The 22,487-nt window shown below is 48.8% G+C and overlaps 1 protein-coding gene across 4 annotated transcripts in view; it reads left to right on the top strand.

Moving 5' to 3' along the window:
- The first annotated feature begins 1,073 nt into the window (after positions 1 to 1,073).
- DYNC2I1 (dynein 2 intermediate chain 1) overlaps positions 1,074 to 22,487 on the top strand; it is a 65,523-nt gene continuing 44,109 nt past the window's right edge. For 3 of the 4 annotated variants that reach the window (XR_006738152.1, XR_006738153.1, XM_045564443.1), the window contains exons 1-8: positions 1,074 to 1,239; positions 5,880 to 5,933; positions 6,743 to 7,172; positions 9,462 to 9,553; positions 11,451 to 11,759; positions 15,885 to 15,940; positions 17,370 to 17,424; positions 20,153 to 20,218. Coding sequence is in view for 2 of the 4 variants with exons in the window: in XM_045564443.1 (XP_045420399.1) it covers positions 1,225 to 1,239; positions 5,880 to 5,933; positions 6,743 to 7,172; positions 9,462 to 9,553; positions 11,451 to 11,759; positions 15,885 to 15,940; positions 17,370 to 17,424; positions 20,153 to 20,218 (1,077 nt within the window). In the remaining 2 variants the exon portion in view is untranslated. Of the gene's footprint in view, positions 1,240 to 5,879; positions 5,934 to 6,742; positions 7,173 to 9,461; positions 9,554 to 11,450; positions 11,760 to 15,884; positions 15,941 to 17,369; positions 17,425 to 20,152; positions 20,219 to 22,487 lie in introns of those variants that run through there. The other variant, XM_045564444.1, reaches the window with a different exon arrangement.

Here is a 22,487-nt window from a genome sequence, read left to right as displayed (position 1 = left end):
TGTTTGCACATTTCTCTCTCCCAACACTAAGGCCACTAGAGGTCCAGATAGCGTTTTATTTAGCGTTCTGTCTCCAGCACTCTTAGTTCCCAGGTCACCAGATGAATTCAAGAAGCCATCTAGTGAAGCAGTAAAGATGACCCCAGAACTATAAGACAGAATGTAACCACGGGCAAACGAGCTATTCAGAAAATAATTGTTTTAGGCTCCTCTAAAGCCATAAATCCATTTATTCGGCAAATGCGGTGGGACATAGTGAGACAGAGGAAACGGCACCCGCAAAGCCCAGTGCACGGGGTGCACTTGGGGAGCTCTAAGTCGCTGTCTGGCTGCGAGAGGTGCCACAGGAGCGCGCAGTGACTGTCGTGATAGGGACACTTCGGATGGCCCTGCGGCTGGAGCCGCGAAAAAGGGCGGATTTAAGATCTAATTAAGAGGTAGTGGCCGCGAGTTCGTGAGCACAGGTGGGCGGTGGTGCGCGGGGCTACCCCGCCTGGACCCCGCAGGGCTGACCTAAGGCACGGGCATCAGGGGCCCGCGGGAGCCAGCCCCGCTCAGAACCGCCCCAGAAGCTCCCTTCCCACCGCACATGCCGACGACGTGGACGCCAGGGCCCCCAGGTCTCCTCCTGCCTCCTCGGCGGCCTCTCCCAGCCGACCCGGGCACCCCGGGACCCCTCCCCGCCGGGCCTGGGTCTGGGGCGGCGCGGGCTCCTACCCGGAAGGCGCAGGGAAAGCTTCGCGGGCGCACAGCACCGCCTCCGTGCCCGCCTCCCGTCCAACAGCCCTTCCCACGGCTTCGATCCCTGCCCGCCGAGCGTAATTTGTAAAGCGCAAAGCCTTATTCAAATGTAAAGCTCTTTCACGATCCTCTCTCCCTCCCGTAGGGCCTGCGGGGCGAGACCGGCAGACACCCGGGCACCGGGACCCGAGAGAACGGCCACCGCCGGCCTCGCGCCACCCCGGCAGTCGGGTGCCTGCGGCCAGCAATGCGCAGGCGCACTAAGAACGGCCGCGGGGCATGCCGGGCAGCGACTGCTCGGCACTCTGCTGCTCCCGCCTGCTGGTTGCTAGGAGCCGGTGACGCGCCGCCCGCGGAGCCTCAGCGCAGCAGGCCCGGGCCCGGCGGGAGGAGGGTGCGGGCGCCGCCGGCTGGTCTCCTCCTGGGGTGGCCCGAGCCTGGCCGGGGCCGAGGATACCGCGGCCGCCGGGCGTGTGGAGAGCGATGGAGCCTAGGAAGGTCGGTGCGAGGGGTTCCGGGCGCGGCGGGCCTTCTCGGATGCGGAGCTCGGGGCCGGACGGGCAGCTGCTCCTGCTCCCCGGCCCTCCCCGGCGGCCTCAGTGCCCAGCGCGGAAGGGGAAACTGAGGCGGCGCAGGACGCCGGTCCAGGCGCGCGCTGCCGGGAAGCCCGTCCTTCTTCACAGTTTTGAACAGGCCGCGGCGCCGACCGGCACGCGCGTGCCCGCGCCCGTCCGCGCCTGCGCCTCGGCTGCTGGGCCGGGAGCCGCGTCCTCAGTTTTATTTCAGTTTCAGCCGATTTCAATTTAAACGTTACCTATCACAGCTTGAGAGGTTGAGACTGCAGTCTGGTTGCTTCCGTTTGATTTCTGGCTTTTGTCCTTACTGTGTGACCTCGGGAAAGTCACTTAACGAGTCTTATTTCCTAATTCGTAAGATGCGCGCGCTGGCGGCAGCCGCCTGCCCTCCTCTCTGCTAGCTTTTCCTGTCGTTTACCTTTACAGTGTTAAATAATGTTCTTTAATTTGTATTTGGTGTTGTGTCAACCTTAGTATCTTTTTAACCTCCCCTTCGTGAAGACTGGGAGTTACTGCCCTCCCCTAACCTCCCTCCGTTTCTCGTTGAACCCACCGGTTTCCTGGCCCATCGTCTTCTATGCCTTTCCGCTTCCTCCCACTAGTGATTCTGCGACTTATGTTTTCTGTGATTTGCTTATAGGTTGAATTTTAAAATCGGAAACTAATACACACTATAACGCTATGATTATGTAGGTCGCATTCACTGCAGAACCAAATAGTGTGATTGGACCAGCAGAGAAAATGCAGAGTTCCTACACTCACTCTGCTCGAAGGACGATGTTCCTGGTATCAGGGTCAAACAGCTCACCTTTTCTTCCATTCAGTTAATGTGCCCCAATGTAGTTTGCTTCCTATTTGGACCCTGTTTTTCTTTGATTTTCTGTTAGTTTCAATCTGAATTTTTTTTTTTTTTTTGCAAAAAATAACATGTTCTTTTTTTTATTTTTGAACTTCATTGATATGTCTTCTGGTTTATTAATCAGTAATATTATCTGTTTAATGAAATCCACTTTAAAAAACATTCTTCTCAGAGCTCACTGACTTTCTCTTCTCTTTGGGACTAATTGTTTTCTAGACTTGCACAGAGCTGTTATCTGAAAATTCCTGCTCCTTTTACTTCTGGGCTAGGGCTACTGTTCCTTGGATCTAGTATCTTTCTTGTCCTTGAAATGCCCTCTCTTTGCCCCCACCCCAGAATATATCCTAATATACCTTTGTCAACGAGTATGTAGGAGGGGAAACTTTAAGACTGTCTTTATTATATTGATATGCTTGTTGAAGAGTTTGGCTCAGCATAGAATTCTAGGGTCAGAATAATTTTCCCAGAACTCTGAAGGCATTACACTTTGTTCTAAAACCAGTGATTTTGGCTGGTGAGATATCTTTGTAAGTAACATTTTCCTTTTCTCCAGAAGATTTAAAATCCTTATCTGTGGTGTTCTGAATATGTTAATATACGGCAGTTTGTCTATTGTGGGTCTTTTTCTGTCCATTATTTTTTGACATTTGATCACTCCTAGGGGTTTTATTCTGATACACATTTAATAAATAAACTTTAAAGTAGAAAAAGCAACAGACTTCAGGGCTGGATATTTCCTGGCAACTAATGAATACTTATAATACATTTTCAGTTGCAAATTGGTCATAAACTTTTTATGAAGTTAGCCCACTGGTCAATAGAACTTAATTGTGGAATTATTATAGCATTATATAGAATTGATTAGTATAGTTTATTTCATAAAGTAAGAGGAAAGATAAAGGTTTCATGAGGTTATTGGAACAAAATTGTACTCTTTTGGTATTGCTTATTATACTTTTTATTTTACATTAAGCTTTTCCTTTGGTTTGTTTCAATATAATTATTTGCTCACATAATTGATATTGCTAATGTAAGCAGTTTTGTGTTTTTTATTTGCACTAAAATCATACCAAGTTTCCGTGTGTCATAGCTATTAGAAAAAAATTTATGGTGTGTTTGCACACTTTACATCTGCTTGATAAGAGTGGTGACAGTGTTTTTTCAGTAGCAGCTCTTTAAAAACACTTTATCTTGCTTGCAGTGTGTATGACTCTGATTAATTTTTATGCTCAGTGAAAATTTTACAAATTTCTAAATTTACTGTTACATACCAAACAATTGGTAATGTGTGAGTTTATTATTATAATGAAATTTATTAATCATAGCTTGAAAGATATAAAAATGTGTGTGTATTTAGGTTATCCTTTTATTAAAATAAATTTCTACCCTTTTATTTTGATATGAAATATGAGCTAGTGGTGTTAACTTTCAGTACAGTGCAGTGCTATTTCATTCTGTGTTTAGAAAGGCTGAATGTTTTCGAATGAAGTTTTCATTTCTCGTCTGGACTACATCTGCCTCTTGTTTGAAACACACACGTCAGACTCTAGTTGTACCTTCAGGATGGTGTTTGTTAAAGGGACAGTGAAATTGTGAGGATGAATATTGTCATGTTCTCCCCAAGAAACCATCCTCAATTAGATTTGCTCAGCTGAGGTCAGCTTTGTTATGGAGCTGTGTCTTAATCAGGGGGTGTAGGGCTGTGTCATGGGAGTGTTTGAGGGTAATGCCGTCATCAGTGAGGCAGGTCCAGCACAGGGGCGAGCTTCACTGTGGCATAGGAATGTCCCAGAAGCCTAAGCTGCGATTCTGCCTCCAAAGGCTCATGCCCAGGTCAGGGAGACTAGCACCCATCTGAGCCGCGAGGATCACAGGCAGGTCTGCCACGGTCCTGGGAGGTGGGTAGCGCCCTAATAGGGCAGGTCCTGGGTGGGGGTGGGGGTGCTTGTTGTGCTGCTTGTTATCCTCAGGTTCCTGGGGGTGAGGAGTTTGGCAGTGGCCTGGGTGGAACATTGGGGTGCAGTTAGGATGTCACCTGAAGGTTCAGCTGGGCTGTGGGGCCTTCCAAGGAGGCTGTTGGGCCGCGCTGGCCTCTGCACGTGGCCTTTCCAGCCTCTCCAGCCCCGAGTGTCCCCCTGCAGTGGCTCGGGCTCTCCCAGAGCAAGCCCCAGAGCCAGGTGGAAACTTTGATTTTAGACCCGGACTAGGAAGTCACAGCTCGGCTTGCACCCTGTTCTCTTTCCTAGAAGTGAGTCACTGAATCCGGCCCATGTTCATGGAAAGAGGAATTACCTCACTTGGGAAGGAAGGGTCATTGATGAATCAGTGGAAATATTTTAAGACCACCGTACATTAATTTAATACCCCCTCTTAAATTCTTGGAACAGTTGGGGTCCCTGATGAGCTCTCTGTCTCGAGGGGCTCCTTCACCAGGGCCTCCTATTTGTGTGGCTGTGATGAGCCCACAGCGCTCGGGGGGCCAGAGACAGGGAGGACTAAGACCAATTTCCATTCCCGAAGGTTAGGGCGCAGCTGGAGGGGGGTGATCTGTGCTTGAGAGAGGGGTTATCCAACAGGAGCCAGTACTTCCGTGGTAGAAACAACAAATGTCTTTGGAGGGAGGGACTTTCCTTGAGGTTTGCCTGTCAGTGCAGTCCGTGTGTCCGGAGAGGTGTTCAGAGTTCAGGAGGCACCGGTGTGTACTTGCCGAGCCAGCCCAGGGGTTCTTATGAGCTGTGGCTGCCCAGTTCCCCAGGGGTCAGCGGGCACAGGCAGCCTTTCCCTGTTTTTATTCATTCCACAGATTTTTATTCAGTTCCCGTTTTGTGCCTGGGCATGTGCAAGATTCTAGAGATGAAAGCTGTCGAGCTTCTCTGTGCCTCAGTTTCCTCATTTGTAAAATGGGATGTTTAGCCTTCCTAGTAGGGCCATGAGATTCAAATAACGTGTCTGGCCCCATGTAGCATGTGGTGTGCATCACGCGCTATGCGCGTCTTGTCTGCCACCCACGCACCCCAGGGGCTATTGCCGTGCAGAAAACAGCAGCAGCCTTTTGACTCTGCCCACACATCTGTGGATCAGGAACCGAGAACCTGTCTCGCAAGGCTCAGCTCTGCTCCCAACATCGGGGCCTCAGCCGAGGAGGCTCTGGGTTTGGGGTGGATACTCCTCAGGTGTCTCAGGTCCTCTGGAGTCTCACCCCTCCCGTGTAGCCAGTGATGCTGGTGTGTAGGCCCGAGACTGGACTGGGCTGGGACACCTGCCCAGGCCTCCCGCCCCCTGGGGCTGCTCTGTCCCTCCCAGCTGGTCCCTGGAGCGGTGGGTACCACACGCAGCCCCGCAGCACCCTCTGTCCCTGGAGGAGCCCTCCTGCAGCCCAGGGAGCACAGGCACCGTTCAGGCTGGCATGGAGTGTCTTAAACCCGCGGAGTGCTTGTCCTCGATCTGCTCTTCAACTGCTGTTATGACTTGTTTTTACTTTTATTTTGTAATGTTTGTTTCTGAAGCAACCAAAGGGGTACATTCTGTAATTGTGGGTCATTTTCAGACTAGTGGATAATACTTCTTGCCTTTTATTCCAGTAGGTGGACAATTGTTTTCTGGCATGTCCAGAATTAATTGCCACTGATTTAGGTGACCTAGAGCACATACAATTAATTATTTTAAACTTTAAAAATCCTGACTTTATACTTTTTCCTATTTAGAGAAGAAGCAAAGAGGACACTTGGGAAGCGGAGGACCTGAGGAGACACCTCTGGGTAATGTGGTTGGAGGGTTTACGCTGGGACCCTGTGGAGCCTGCGGGTTTCCCTGGACGGTTGTGCCTGAGTCACAGCGCTGCACGGCGCTGGTTACCTGTGGCTCATTTCAGAGGTGTTTGACTCACAGATGAAGCCGTGGTTAATCCCTCTGGAACCACGGCGGGTCACGTTTGATAGGCCAGCCTGACGCCCCACCAGCTCTGGGGGCCTTGTCATGGCCCCGCGTGTCCCTGCACTGCTCTGGGGCGAGCAGGTCTCGGCTGAGTGGCTTAGGGGGCTGGGGGGTGGGTAGGGGCCTGGGCTTGAGGTCAAGTCCTCTGGAGAGTTTTCTGTCGAGGACACAGTGCTTTCTGTGGGACACAGGCGGTCCCTGTCCCAGTGACTTCACAACATGGCCTCAGTGTCTCTTTTTCTTTCTATCTGTGGGGTGCCAGTGGGCAGCTGTAGAAATGCTGAGTGTGATGCCACGTCCTTTAGTACCTAAGAACACCCAGTCAGACCACTTCTTGCTGGGACTAGACAGTAGTTGAATCCAAGGTGGGTTTTTTGTTGTGGTTTTGTTTTTGTTTTTTTTAGAGATGGGGTCTCGCTCTGTCGCCCAGGCTGGAGCGCAGTGGTCATCACAGCTCCCTGCAGCCTCCAACTCCTGGGCTCAAGTGATCCTCCCGCCTCGGCCTCCCAGAGCGCTGGGACTACAGGCATGCGCCGCCCAAGGGCTTTTAAAGTCCTTCAAATGTGCATGCGTCTCACACTCAGCTATTAAGAGCCGAGTGGAAATCTGGAGGATCCTTTTTCTCTTGTTCCAGGCTGCGCAGTCAGGCAGTCCCAGGGAGGAGAGGAAACACGGGGACAAGCAGCTGCACAAGGAGTCTGAGGTGGCCCTCCTGGGACACCAGGAGCCTAAGTGCAGGGGTGCGGGCCACGAGACCAAGCACAGAGAGAGGGTGGCCGAGGCTCACACCGCCAAGGAGAGTCCTCTCGGGGAGAGAGACAGAGAAAAGCAACGTGAGAGGAGAAGAGACACAAAAGAGCGGGAGAAAGACAAGCTGAAGGAGAAACACCGGGAGCAGGATGACGGAAGGTCTCACGGCAAAGGAAAGGACAGAGAAAAGGAGAAAGACAGAAGGGCCAGGAGAGAAGAGCAGGTCTGGCAGACGTCCGCCTTCCACAACCTGCTGGGCCGGGAGGCGCGGGCCCGGCAGCCACCGCAGCGGGCGGAGAGGACGGGCCGCTCAGGTGCGTCTGTGCGCCCAGGTGTCGCTCGGTTCTGTTTCTCTTAACGGTTCTTGCCGTTTGGGACATTTCCCTCTTTCGAAATGTCCATGCATCTTTGTGTCTTCTCTTGTGGTTTCCTAAGTGCCTCAGCTTTGGGTTTGAAGTTACAGGCCCTGGGCTCTGTGTGTGCTCCCTGTCATTGTTTTCTTTCTGATATTTTAAAAAGTCAGTCAATGAGGGGAGTGACACTTTTCTCATTATTTGCTAGAGTTTTACTATTAAAACGTATTGTAGACAGTATCACAATAAATCTCCATCCCCGTTGTAAAGAAACAAAAATAACGCTCTTTGATAAAAAATATTTCTCAAAAGTATCAGCTTTAAGCAACACATAAATATTATGTAGCTAAATTCTTAGGAATTCTAAGATAAAGATGCATACTCTTCCCCTCCTCAACAGAAGTTTCTTCACTGTTTTATTGTTATATATTAATAATAGGTAGTATATTTATATGCTCCTTATACAAGTTCAAACCGGCTAACATAAGCAAAAGGAAAAGGAGCATATTAGAAGAATACGTAGTAACTTCATAGCCAGAAGGCCTGGCTGTGAAAATGATGGAAACCAGGGACTTTTACTCATTTCATTGTTACTTACTGTCCCTTGTGTAGTTACGCCACACTCTGTGTGTCTGTTTGCGGCTGTGGCCGTTGGTTGTTTGCAGAGTTAGCTATTGGGAATAAGGCTGAGAACATCACTCTGCATTCTCGGGCATTCACACGCGTGTGTTTCTGTTGGATATATACTGAGGGGTGGAATTGGTGGGTTACTTGGGTAGCTACTAATTAATCTTAACAGTAACTATTTTATTATTTAATGTCTCTTTTTAAAAATATTACTTTTGATGTCTTTGATATTTATTTCTGAGAAAACCTTCTGTTCTCAGATGGCTTTTTGTTGCTCCCTGCTCTGATTTTTACAGCATGGTGCCGTAGGGAATCATGCTGGTCAGAGTAGTTGTACGTTAGACTCGGTAAAATTCTCTGTCATTATTTGTTGTCATCACCCCCTCCCCATCTGTGAGGTGTGGCCTGGACGCTGCTCGGTCCTCAGACCCCTGCTGCAGACACCCCTCCCCCTCGCCAGCTAGTCCAGGGTCTTAAATACCATTTATCTGTTTCCCGATTTGCAAGTTCTTATCCCCAGCTGGGGCTCGTCCCTGAATTCCAAGCTTGTGTGTCCACCTGTGCTTTGATGTCCAGGGAACAACGCCCACTTAATACGCCCCAGACTGAGCTGCTCGTGGCCCCTCCAGAACCAGCTTTGCCGCAGCCACACGGATTCCGGCTGGTGGCGGCTGTGCCCCTCCATCCTGTGGTCAGAAACCCCGGGAATCATCTTGGCTCTGTGCTTTTCTTTCTGGTCTCGGAGAATCCTGTGCGCTCACCTCGACAGTATGCCCAGAGCTCGGCCCCTCCATCCCAGACACCGAGAAAGGGGTCCGTGCTTGGAGAATACTTCGTGAGTGAATGAGCTTTGTCTCAATGATCTCTCAAAGTCTGGTTTGCCCTCATCTTTTAAGTTGTCAGTTCTCCTAATTTGAAGCCTCGTGACTTTTTTTTTATGCAGATTCAGAAGTGAAAGCCTGGCTTTCTGTGTGGGACGGTGCTTTCGGTGTCAGTCCGTGCAGGCTGCTCCATCCCGGGGCCTCCTGCGGTTGTCCTGGGCCGTGTGCGTCAGCCTTCGCCTCCACCGGCGAACGCTGCAGCCGTGCGCTGGGGTGGGGGCACCCGGCGGCCGCCTCAGCTGCTTGGGGCCTCCTGCCTCCTTCGTCCCCTCGGTAGTGGGGGCTGCGCTCACTGCTCAGCACATCCGTGGGGCCAGCATTTCCTCAGCGCTTCACAGCTGGGGGAGACGTTTGGCTGGCTGGGCTGCTTCTCCTCAGCCGACTCTGCTGCCCGTGTGCCTCTCCCAGCAAGGCACAGAAAGCCCAGGGCGCCATGCTCCGGTGGTGCCCTGTGCACTTCCAGGGGCCGGTCGGACCCCTGCCGGTTGCCTCGGTGGCAGACTGGGAGAGGGCAGGAGCTGTCTGTGCCTTCGGTTGCCATCTTATCTCCTCTTTGTCTCGTGTTGAATTTGATACTAGAACTTTTCATTCTTGACTTGGAGAATGTGTTTTAATTGAAGAATGTTTTTTGACACATGTTAATAAATACGAAATGTGTAATAAAGTCTGTGGCAAGATGTTAGAAGATCTTTTTGATGTGCTAAAATTTGGGAGTGTTAAAAATATGTTTTATGTTTTGTAGCAAGTAAAGTGAGAAGTGAAGAGAAAGAAAGGAGAGATGAAGACTCAGAAAGAGGAGATGAAGACAGAGAAAGAAGATACCGGGAGAGGAAGGTGCGCCGGGCGGAGGGAGGGCTTTGCGAGGCTGCCCCGTGCAGGGGGTTTGAAGTGTGGGCATCAGAAGCCAGAGTTCAGGGCCCGGGGAGGGTCTCAAGCACCAGGTGTAGTCGGTTCTTTGTTCTCCGATTCCACGGGTAATGCTTGATTAGTTTAGAAAATTTAGGAGATATAAATAAATAAGAAGAAAACAAAAACTGTCTAATCCTCGCCCAGAGATAATTATTGGAACATTTAGGGATGTATTTTACCAGGTTGATATAAATGTATGTAAATGTATTTATAACATTTTCATTTTTGTCTTATATTGGATTTTTGCTGTTTTAGAAATAGTTTAAACTTAATACATTTTGAGCACTTTTCTGAGCTATCGTATTTCCATATACTATTTTAATGGCTACATAATATTCATTGATACAGGCGTATTGCTTCTCTTGGCACATGTGCCTTCGCCTCCCAGAGTGGTGGGATTACACCACCATGCCTAATTTTATTTAAAGAAATTTTTTTTGTAAAGACGGGATGTTGGTGTGTTGCCTAGACTGAGACTTGGGGGATTTTTGTAAGTAAGCCTAAAATTACAAATCAGTCAGGTTTGTGCTTTGGTTATTTCTATTGCTGATGGGATGCTTTTCCCACACCAAAGTTATGTGCGTAGTCACCTGTGTTTTGTTCTCCGTCTTTAACATCTTTTTAAGACTTCCATCTTTGGTTCCCGTGGGGTTGTTTTGGTGATGGGTGTGAGGTGGGGATCTGACCTTGCAGCCGAAGAGCTCGGTCAGGGAGGTGGTCAGCCAGCGTGTCCTCTAGGCCAGCAGGGTGGCCTGCGTCGGGGGGACTGAGGAGGGAGACGAGAGCCCGTCGGGGCTCACAGGGAGGGGGAACCCCAGGGAACTGCGAGGTGCGGGGGCACTGTGGACCAGGAGCCCGGTGTGCCTGGTTGGGGATGAGCGGAGGAGCCCCCTGGGTAGGGTCCGGGTCTGTCGGGCACTCAGAGTTGAGCCAAAAACATCACATCATATTAATAATAACCTGTCGTACAGTTTGTGATGAATGTCACCGGATACTCACTGAGCAGCCAGAGTGTTTTGGGGGCTGCAGAGATGACCACACAGTGGTCCCCATTTTCAGGAGTCTCCATGTGGGTGGGCCTGATTAAGAAAGAAGGTGGTGACACGTCTGTGGGGGGGAGCTGGCAGCCAGGTGCTGTCCTTGCTGTCGGAGGGAGCGTCTTCCTGGGGAGCCCACAGAGCTCTCACGGGGGGGTTCCTGGGCCCTGAGGGTGGCAAGAACGAAGGGCGCGGCTCTGAGGGGCTGACTGCAAGCCTGGCGCCTCGCTGAGGGGCGTGGGCGTTGCTCTGTGCTGGCGTTTGGGACGCGGGCTGCAGAGCCTCTTTGTCTGTCAGGTGGCAGCAGCTGACGGGACCAGAGCCGTGAATGGGTTTTTTCTTCCCAGAAGGCTAACAGATTGAACGTTTAGGAAGATACCTGGCAGCAGGCTAGAGGAGTGAAGGGGGCAATGGCAGTGCTGTAATTTTCCCTGCGTGAAGACAGAGGACAACCGTCCCTCCGTACCTGTGGGGTTGGTTCCAGGACCTCCCTTGAATACAAAGTGCATGAGCTCAAGTCCCTGATGTGATGGTGCAGCGTTTGCATCAACCCCCACACGTCCTCCCGTGCACTTTAGATTATCTCTACGTTACAACTCCTGGTGCATTGTAAATGCGGTGCAGGTAGCGGTTACACTGTAGTGCTCAGGGAATAATGGCAAGGGGAAAAGTCTGTACGTGTTCAACACTGACAGTCTTCTTCCCAGATGCTTTCCATCGAGGTTGGTTGGGTGTGCGGCCGCGGAGGCCGACCGCACTCCGTCTCCCGTGCTTGTGTTTCGCAGCTGCAGTACGGGGACAGCAGGGGCAACCCTCTCAAGTACTGGCTGTACAAGGAAGAGGGCGAGAGGAGACACAGGAAGCCACGAGGGGCAGATCGAGAGAAGAAACACCGAGAGAAGAGCAGCACAAGGGAGAAGAGGGAGAAGTACTCCAAAGAAAAAAGCAGTTCTTTCTCGGACAGAGAAGGGGAAGAGAGGCACAGGGAGAAATGCCACAGGGAAGGCCTCCCTGCCGACGAGGCGCAGCAGCGAAGTCACTCGGAGAGAAAAGAGAAATTGTCGCGAGAGGAGCGTAAGAGAAGGGAGCCCAAGGTACGTGGCCCTGTGACCGCACCCTCGAGGAGCCGTGTGGCCTTAGAGCTGCTGGAGCACGTGCGTATTTGTGCCCGATCGTAGCAATCCCAGTGTAGATGTGGTTCCAGTAACGTGTGGTTGGTATAGAAGAGATTACCGATTTTTCTCAGACATAGGAAGTCACGTCTTTTGATTATGTTGTGAATGTACTTTTAACAGGTTTTGAAATCTATCATAAAATTTTGAAAATTTGACGTTAAAAAGGAAGCTGCTATTTTTTAAAGTGGAAATTAAGTGAATAATTTAGCAAAATAGTTAATGTTGATTGCAAAGGATCCAATTTTCTTCCCAGGTATATTGATTTAATTTCTATAATTGCTTAATATTTTCCTAGACTCACTGTAGTATCTTTTGTTCTCCTGTGTGTACTTTTTGCTGCTCTGTTTTTTCAGAATCTGAAGCTAAAGTGGTTTTATTCTTCTGTTTCTTAGTGGGGCTTCCTTTAAAGTGGATCAGGTGGTGTCTGAGGCTGTGGACGTGCCGCTGCAGGTAGACGTTGCCGGGGAGGCAGCGCACGGCTGACGTCCAGCAAGGCACACGTGTGTGTCGTGAGAGCCAGACACCGCTGGGTCCATGCCAGGAGCATGTAGACTGAGACGCTGTCTGGTTAGGAGCAGGTGCTGCCGGGCTGGTAGGCTCAGCCTGTGCTGTGCGCTGCCTGTGCCGTGAGCAGGGTCCTCAAGCCCCTCGCGTTGCCCAGAGCCGGCCCCATTCACCTGTGCCGCTCGCAGCCCACGGCCTCTGTCTGGTCCCGCCTCTGAGCCGTGGTAAGAAGTGCCAGTTCACTGCCTACGAATATGGTGTCTAAAGCCTGTAGACATCCCTCTTACCCGCCTCACAGCAGGTTTACATTCCCGATGTACCCACCATTAAAAATCTCAGGGATGGGTATTCATTCTTGTTTTGTAAATATCTTTCCCTAGATCAGAAATTTTTTTTCTTTTCTTTCTTTTTTTTTTTTTTTTGAGACAGAGTCTCACTCTGTTGCCCGGACTAGAATGCTGTGGCATCAGCCTCGCTCACACCAACCTCAAACTTCTGGGCTCAAGGGATCCTCCTGCCTCAGCCTCCCGAGTATCTAGGACTACAGGCTCGTGCCACCATGCCCGGCTAATTTTTTTATATATTTTTTTAGCTGTCCATATAATTTCTTTCTATTTTTAGTAGAGACGGGGTCTCACAATTGCTCAGGCTGGTCTCGAACTCCTGAGCTCAAGCAATCCTCCCGCCTTGGCCTCCCGGAGGGCTAGGATTATAGGCGTAAGCCACCGTGCCTGGCATAGATCAGAAATTTTTCATTTCTTTCCCAAACATATTATGAATGTTTTCAAACATAGAGCAAAGTTGGCAGATTTTCAGAGGGGACACCCTGTACCCACCACTTAGATCCCATTGCTAACATGCAATTGAACTTGCCTGGGGCCCATTCCTAGGTTGAATTTAATGACAAGAAAGGACATGCTTAGGTCACATTTGTTCACTTCCCCCCAGAAATGTCTTTCTGCACATGTCTTCATGTATACATTTGGCTTTTATAAAGGGCAGCTGTATAAATCCATGAAGAACATTTTTCTGCATCTTTGTAAAACCACTGCCTTCAAAATTAATTCTAGAAAAAAGGTTGTTCTGACTGATGAGCTGATGGACTTCCTTTTCAGATGATTTAAGTGGCCGCTCTGTGCTGGGCACTGTTTGAGGTGCTGAGGATACAGCTGGGAACAAAGAAAAGCTTTGGCCGGACGGGGTGGTGCACACCTGTAATCCCCGCAGTCTGGGACGCTGAGGGAGGGAGATCACCGGAGGGTAGCAGTTTGAGAGCAGCCTGAGCTAGAGCAAGGCCCCATCTCTGCTAAAAATAGAAAATTAGCTGGGCGTGGTGGTGTGCGCCTGTAGTCCCAGCTGCTCGGGAGGCTGAGGTGGGAGGATCACTGGAGCCCCAGACTTTGAGGCTGCTGTGAGCTGTGGTGATGCCACTGCACTCTAGCCTGGGCAACAGAGCAAGACCCTGTCTCTAAAACAAACAAACAAATATACAACATAACATCAGGAATGGTTATTGAGCATTATGTAATTAATTTTTTGTGTGTGTTGACTTTCAGGTACTCAAAAGATAATTTTTTTTTTTTTTTTTATAAGACAGAGTCTTGCTATTGCTCACGCTGGGCTGGAACTTCTAGGCTCAAGTGATCCTCCCGCCTTGGCCTCCCAAGGTGATGGGTTTGTAGGTGTGAACCACTGCTCATGGCCAAACGATACTTTCTAACTTGGTCACCACGCTAGCCTAGCATCTGATGATTTTCCTGAGGTGACCATGAGATGCAAGGGCGTGATTAGTGACTGTGCCAGGACACAGATAGGAACCAGGACAGTTCCCAGGGACGGGTGTTCTGCTTGGTTCTCTCTCACTTTTTCCAGGTGGTTTTTGACCTATTATTTTAATAATAATTTTGTGTCTTTTGTTGTAAGCCCGTCTACTTATCCATTAGAGGTAGAGTGTGTTTAAGTGTCACCGATATACCAAGTGTTCTCTGAGGTGCCTGACCAGTGACCCCACCTCTCTGTTATCCTCCTGGCCACGCTTTTATCCTTCTGAGCATCGGGTCGTGCTTCTTCTTGCTCCTGGAAGTAGTGACTTCAGACGTCTCTTGTAAATATCTGATCCTGCCCTAGGCCTCTCCTACCCTGAGCGTGAGTCCTGCTGGGTGGGGCGGCAACGCCACAGAGGCTCGATGACAAAGTGCCAGGCTCAGGCCCAGCTCTGCCTCACGTGGGCGCTGGGGTTAGCAGGCAGCCACCTCGCCGAGCGCTGCCTGGGTGGCGAGAATGGAGGTCCACGCGCTGTGCAGTCACCAGTGTCCCTGACACGTCACTGGCCCGTGTGCAGCCTGCCACCAGCGTCACCACCGGCTGCGGCCCCCAGTGCGGGGCCAGGGCCACCCAGCGTTAATCCTTATGATTAACTCGATTGCTTTTCTCCTGTTTAGCATGTAGTTATACTTTAAAAAGATTAACTTTGGAAAGATTTTTAAATACAGGGAAGTATAAAAACTAAAAATTACTCATGATGCTAACCCAGAGATAATATATTTTGTAATATGTGCATAAATCCTTGCTGTCCTTTCTCCTGTGCATAAGTGAACTTTGTACAAAAGCAAAGGTGGAATTAGGCTACTCTTTTCTCTTTATTCTGGGAAATAACTTTTTAATACTGGGATATTTAGTAGTCCTCTGGTATTCTATCATGTGCTCATAACCTCGTTTATTTTGCAAGTATTCCAACATTGAACATTCAGGTTATTGACTTTTTTGAAATTGTAAATTATTGTATGATGAGCAGGTTGAAAATCTTAATGCATGTGGTTGATTGTTTCCTAACGTTGATTTCTTATCAACGTTAAGAATTTACAAGTAGAATTTACAAGTCAAGGGAAGTGTTTAGATATTTTTAACTCTTTTTAAGGCTGTTGATAGGTGTTGTGTGTGGTTGTCTGGACTGCTCTTTCTTAGCTCTGCCTTGATGCTGCTGTTCTGCTCCATGCTCTTGGGGACCACCCCCAGGTCTGTGGTCTTCCCCAGAGGCCTCCCCCCGCATGCCTTCACCCTGGGGCGGCCACGTCCCTTCCTGCTCCCTCAGCTCAATCTGTCTGCATGTAGTGATTTATAATCTCATAGTTTTAATATTAGTTTTAAAAATTTGCTTAATTCAAGGGAAGATTGTTCAAAATTTTTTTTTTTATAAGTGCATGGATCTGTGAAATAGTTACAAACTGTATGTTTGAAAGTTTATCATTTTAAGCAGTATAAGGAACTAGTCAGGCTTATCTGTAAATAGTGTGTTGCTCATGTGAAATGGATGACTGTAATTCTTTTACTTACTGATGTAATATGTAATCACCCTTTAAAAATACTATACTTTTATTTATTTTACTGGCATTAATTTACTAAAAATCGCTGCTAAAAATAGTTATTTTAAAATACCTATTAAATTTTTAATCTGTGCTTGTTTTATGGCACTTACTAACTGTGCTCAGCTCGCTGGGACATGCTGATTAGTGGCCGGGGAATTGTGTTTCTGTCTGGCAGAACGGTGAACACAGGAGTCGGGGTGCCAGTTCGAGGAGAGACGGGACCAGCAGCCAGTAAGGAGGAGCAGGCGCCCCCGGTTGACGGTCGCGTGTGCTGTGGCTCCCATGGAATGCGTGAACGATGAGTTTTTCCCGTTGGCCCCAATGATAGCCAGTAAACAGGAACAGATGATAGATACACTTCATTCCAGATCTAACCCCCTCCAAATGGGACAGTATGGTTTAGGTACATTAGAGGAGCATGGAAACCTGTTATAAATCATTAGCTCATTTTTTGCCTGTTTTATGTTTGCTCACACAAAATTAGAAAATCAGCAATCACTTTGGAAAGAATAATTCCTTTTGAAGTCCCTTCAGTCCCTTCTCTGCCTGAAGCCGAGGTGTCTCTGGGTGGACAGTTCAGCCCCTTTTATGGGCAGGAGCAAGCTCACTCTGGTTCGCACCCACTAAAAGCAAGGTGTGCCAGCACACACACATGCACACGCACGCACACACGCACACGCGCGTGCACACACACATGCACATGCACGCACGTACACACCCCGCCCAGCGTCTGCACGTTGTGAACACAAGGAAAGCAGCGCGTTCATCTCGCTGCCGCAGAGAAGCAGCGAGGGCGAGGGCCCAGCGCCGTCCTTGGCTAGAATTCTGCGTCAGCCCCTGGCGGTGATGCCGGCTGGCCCTTCCATGACGCTTGATGATAATGCTGACTTTGAGTGGGTTGTGTGAAGGTTACAGATTAGGTTAGTGCTTATGTATAAGCTCTCATTTTGTGTATAAGCCCTAGATTTTAATTTGTTCTCTATGACAACCATGTATTGTAATTTTTTCATATATTAGGAAAACTCAGGTTAAATGTCTTCCCCCAATTTTTACAAGTTTGAAAAAAGCTAGCACTTTCTTGGGGGGTCAGATTCCTAGATTTTATATTGAAAATATGCTAGAATGCACAAGGAAGCTTTTTTGCTCGAGTCTATATATCTGTTAAAGCACATTATATTAAATTGGTATGAATGTAAGTTCTAGAAATTGAGAAGCAATTTGAAATTTTGAAAGTATTTTAGGTCTGTACTAACATAAAAAATATGATTAAAAATAGAGCATATTTCAAGATAAATTTTTCCTTTGGAAATACGAATATTATATTAAATATAAAATAGTATTTGAGGGTGACTAATAAAATTATAGAAAATTTCTAGAACTCTTAAAGGGTATAGATTCGTGCCCACACACAGACGTTTGGTAAAACACATAGTTTCTTCTCCCTACAGAAGATATTTTTTATCTTGAATTACTGCTGAAATGGTAAAAATGTTAGGAAGACTTTAGTGTGCATAGTTCTAATAAAACATGCTTTGCCCACCTATAGCAGTTCTTAATCACAGCAAAATGCTGACAGGAGCTTTCACTGATATGGAAAATGTTTTAATTTTTAGGTCTTCATTTAAAAATAAATTTGACCTTGATCATGTTTGCTTTCCAGGCATGCAGAGAATTTAGTGAGGAATAATGGAAAAGAGAAAGACTCAAGAAGGAAGGTAAGGTAGTCTGCACGGAGGGTCTGTCCATTTTAGTACACGTTAGTTTGGGTTTCCCCTTGGGAGCAGAGCCTGAGCCAGGAAGGTGGTTTATTTTGATCCTGAGCGAGTGGTTTATTTGGATGGTGATCCCAGAAGGCACACTGGAGGCTCACTTGAGATTTTAGACGCAAATAGATTGAGAGTGAAAAGATGGACACACACCGACCATCCAGCGACAGCTGCAGGAGAGCCGGGTGGCTTTACCAGTAGCAGATGGAACAGACCTGCAGACAGGAAGCGTCACTGGAGACAGACATTCACAGTGACCACGTGGTTGTTCAGTGAGGAGATGCAACAGTTATAAGCGAATGCGGACCTCACAGGGGAGCCCCAAAGTACGAGAAGCTCAGTTGACAGAATTGAAGGGAGAAAGAGACAATTCACAACAGCAGAGAGTTTAGCCCCCCACTTTCAGTAACGGACAGAACAGCATTTTGTGCTGACAAATTAGACAATTTAGGTGAAGGGACAAATGCATAGAGGTATAAATGACTAAAACTGCTTCAGGAAGAAATAGCCTGAATAGATAAGTCAGGAAATTGCATTAGAGTTAAGAATCTTCCCCCAAAGACGCCCAGGCTGAGATGGCTTGTCCGGCACATTCCGTCAAACACTTGTTAGTGCTCACACGCACAGTGCCTCGTTGCATGTTTTAGGTTACCGTGTGTGTGTGTGTGTGTGTGTGTGTGTGTGTGTGTGTGTGTATTTGTGAGTAGTGTGAGCTGTAATGTGCTGTTTCTTGTCCTTAGCATGTCAGCATTTCTCTAGTCTTCACATTTTATATCACCTCGTAGTTACCATGAGAACCATCTTCATGGTGATTATTTAATAATTATAAAATGTCATATTGTGGCATTATTATCATCACGTTTTCCTAGGTTTTTTTTTGTTATCACAGACAATGTGGCAGGCATATTCGGGCTTCTATGGAATTATTTCTGAAAAATAATTTTTTCTTTCTTTGATAGTTATCTGAATCCCATGACCTGGAGATAATCACATTTAACAATTTGGTGCCATAATTTTATGAATCTCTTTGTTCCATACACGTGTTCGAATACATGTAGTTTTATATAAATGAGATCATACAGCACCTGTTGTTTGGATGTGAATGTGTTTTATTCATTCAGTTTTGGGTGGTGGTCGAATTTCTTAATATCTAGCTATGACCGTACTCTGTACCACAGGAAAAGCCTTACAAATATTTCTTCTCATGTTTTATAATCATCCATTGGTATGTATTTTGGGGAATTTGAATGCCATTTTGTTTTGTTGTTCTCTCTCTCTCTCTCTCTGCATCCTGCTGTTTCTCTCGGTTCATTGTGGAAATCCCTTGGGTAAGAGTGATATACAGGGCTGTCTGGAAGGTGCCCCGCCACGTAACACGTTCTCATTATATTAACAATGGCTGGGTACTTTCCAGACAGCCCTCATAGATCTGCCACATTCCTTTGGGAATAAATTTCTTGATACGGAATTGTGGAGTTGTTGGATGAAAATATGTAGAGTTTTTTTCTGTTTTTCTCATGTCTCCCAATTTTTTTCTGTAAGCTCCAGATTAGTGTTGTACACTAGAATTATAATGTGAGTCGCATTTATAATTATAAATTTTCTTGTAGTCACATTAAAAATGTAAAAAAGAAAAATGAAATTAATTCTAATACTATCTTGTATAATCCAGTAAATCTAAAATTATATTTTTTCAACTTATAATCAATATAAAAATTATCAATGAGATATTTTACTTTCCTTTTTTTTTTTTTTTTTTTTGAGACAGAGTGTCACTTTGTTGCCCGGGCTAGAGTGAGTGCCGTGGCATCAGCCTAGCTCACAGCAACCTCAAACTCCTGGGCTTAAGCGATCCTACTGCCTCAGCCTCCCTAGTAGCTGGGACTACAGGCATGAGCCACCATGCCCGGCTAATTTTTTTGTATATATATTTTTTAGTTGGCCAGATAATTTCTTTCTATTTTTAGTAGAGACGGGGTCTCACTCTTGCTCAGGCTGGTCTCGAACTCCTGACCTCGAGCGATCCACCCGCCTCGGCCTCCCAGAGCTAGGATTACAGGCGTGAGCCACCGCGCCCGGCCTATTTTCCTTTTTTTTTTTTTTAAGAGAAGTAAACTATGTGATGTGTATTTCCCTGGAGAAATTCCAGAAGAATCATAAAGATACCTGACAGCTCGTTTTGGCTTAGGGTTGGATCCTGTTTTACAGCGTCAGCACTGAATTTATCTTGCTGCAGGTCTTCCGCGTGTGTGGAGAGCCCGCGGTGTGCCAGAATAACTTTCTGGGCACGTGGAAAATTCTTTCTGCTTTCTTCATGAATAACACATTACATTGCCACTGAATAGTTTTGGGTGGTGACTTCTAGGTGTTGTCCCTTACTAGTGGTGACAACAGTAGGTGACACTCAGGAAGCCTTTTCCGGGTCAGACGCAGGGGTTGGTGGTGTAGGGGCAGCACCTCATCCAGTCCTCTCACTGCTCCCGTGACGGAGGTGCAGCAATTCTCAATTTAAGGAGAAAACTGAGGCAGAGAGAGGTGAAGTTACCTACCCTCAGCCACACAGCTGGGACCCGGATTCACAGCGTGAGCCCCTGACGGCTGAGGGGCCGGGACAGTGTCTGTGGGTCGCAGGCCACCGGGCCGCCCCCTGCTGATTGTGGCTGTCCTCTCTCCCCAGCACGGCCGTGAGGAGGGCTCCTGCGGGTGGAAGCTGGTGCAGAGGCGAGGACACGAGGAGACCGTGGTGAGCAGAGTGCGTCCTTGATGTTCTCACAGCGCCATCCACACACGCGCTTTCTCTCACGTTTCCTTGCTTTCCTGTCACCTCTTTATCAGTGTGGTTAGTGTTCCTTTGAGAACACAGAGCATCAACATGAAGGGATTGATGAGATTTTAATATGAGATTTGTATTTGCACTTGTTTGAATGTCCCTGGTCACGTGGAAGGCAGTCTTGGTGACGGGAGCAGAGGAAGGTGGCGGGACCGTGTGCCTCCCGACACCACAGCCTTGTCCTTCTGCAAGAGCTCTGTGGGGACGAGGTTTGGGTTGAGTGAACAGCCAGCCTCTCATCTCTGCTCTGCATCACGTCAGAGATGCGAGAGAGATCATCAGAGACGTGGTTCGAGCCGTTGTTGCTGAGAAACATGCAAGGTAACACTTTTCAGACGCGTGTGAGACCAGCGTGGTCACGTTCCCCAGAGGAGAGAGAATGATTGATGGCAGGTGACTCTGGAGAGGCTGGTCTGGAGCTGTGGAGGCTGAGCAGGGGCTCTGCTCAGTGGCCCGTGGGGCAGGCGAGTCCCTGCTGACAGCACCGTCGTGTCCCCATCCCACGGGTCTGTCCCCCAGTGGTTCCAGCTCTGCCAAGAAGTGACAGTATCTGCTGCCTGGCTGGGTGCTGGGCGCATGCCAGGTGTGCTGCGAGTGTGTGTCAAGTGCACGAATCGTGGTTTCAAAATCGGTGCTAGACGTAGGCCAGGATGAAGAGTCACTGGCTCATGCTGAGCTTGGAAGTGAGTGAGGAGTGTGACGCTGTCAGTTTAGCCCCCGCACGGCATGTGCTTGTGTTGTTCTTATCAATCAGCAGGTGTTGCAGTTACTGGTACGGTAAAGCAGCCTGTGTCATTCGATATAATGTTCAGTGGCTTTATATGACAGTGTGCTAAGGGGACCTTGCTTTTTTAAAATAAGATTTTATCTTTTAGAGCAGTTTTAGGATCACAGCAAAATTGGGAGGAAGGTGCAGAGATTTCCCATGAACCCCCTGGCCCCACACACGCACGGCCTCCCCCATTATCCGCGTCCCTACCAGGGTGGTACATTTGTCACAGTCGATGAGCCACATGGATACATCGTTATCACCCAGAGTCCACAGCTTACATCAGGACTCACTCTTGGTGTCACATCCTGTGGCTTTGGACAAACATACGGTGACCTGTATCCACCGTTAGAGTGTCCCACAGAGTAGATTCACGGCCCTAAAAATCCTCTGCACTCCGTCTGTTCGTCCCTCCCTCCCCCCTCATTCCTGGTGACCACTGATCCTTTCAGTGTCTTCATAGCTTTGCCTTTTCCGGGGTGTCACTGCCTCAGGCCTCCTGGGACCCCTCCCTGGCGGGCCCCCCATGCTGACCCTCCCTGTCCTCTGCCTGTGTGTCCACGTCCTGGTCAGTGGCCCCGACACCTCCCCTGCTCTGCACCTGGGCCCGTCTGTGCCGGCACCGCGCTCCTGCTGCCCCAGGCACCACGGTGACCCCCTTCGCAGGTTCCCACCCCAGGGTGACAGTCGCAGCCCCACGATGGCTGTGTGGTGTGGTCAGGGTTCTGTCTCAGAAGGATGCCTGTGAGCTCCGTGGGAATCCCGAGGGAGCCCAGAGGGACAGTGCTGGCCCCAGGTGACAGTCCAGGTGGGCCGGGCCTGTGCAGCCCGCGGGGCCCCTGGAGAGTGTGTGACTGTGTGTCTTGGGTGCTGTTGCCAGTAACTGGGGTGTGCAAGGGCAGTTGTCGATAAGAGGAGAAACAACTTTTGGGGGAAATACGAGTTTTCTAAACATACGTCACATTTCTGCTGCCCTCTGAGTGTAGAAGCCTACGACGTGTTTCAACTCTCTGTTCCAGGCAAGCTCTCACTCTTGCCCTCAGCCCCAGACCCACAAGGCCTCAGTGCCCTGCGGGGCCGCCCCAGGCCTCGGAGCCTGGCCAGGCAGGCTCTGCCACCACGGCGTGGCGGGCCCTGTGTATCCCTGGAGGGAGCACTTAGCCCAGCGCCCTCCGACACGAAGTCCCAGGCAGGATGGGAGCAGCTTGTCTCCTGCAGGGAAAGGCAGGGGCCGGGGCTTCCCCTGCACAGAGCACGCTGTTCTGCCTGTTTCTGACCTCGGCAGTGAGGTGTGCACCACTCGGTGGGCACATGTTATATCATATACATTCATGGGCAAGAAATGGACTGCTGAACATTTGGAATTCGTTTGTATAATTCTTTCTAAAAATTACTTTTAGCCACTAGGATTAT

This window comes from Lemur catta, chromosome 11, assembly GCF_020740605.2.
Source record: "Lemur catta isolate mLemCat1 chromosome 11, mLemCat1.pri, whole genome shotgun sequence".
Taxonomy (NCBI): Eukaryota; Metazoa; Chordata; class Mammalia; order Primates; family Lemuridae; genus Lemur; species Lemur catta.
The sequence above is the reverse complement of the archived record's forward strand: the minus strand, read 5'-3'. Positions and strand labels throughout refer to the sequence as shown.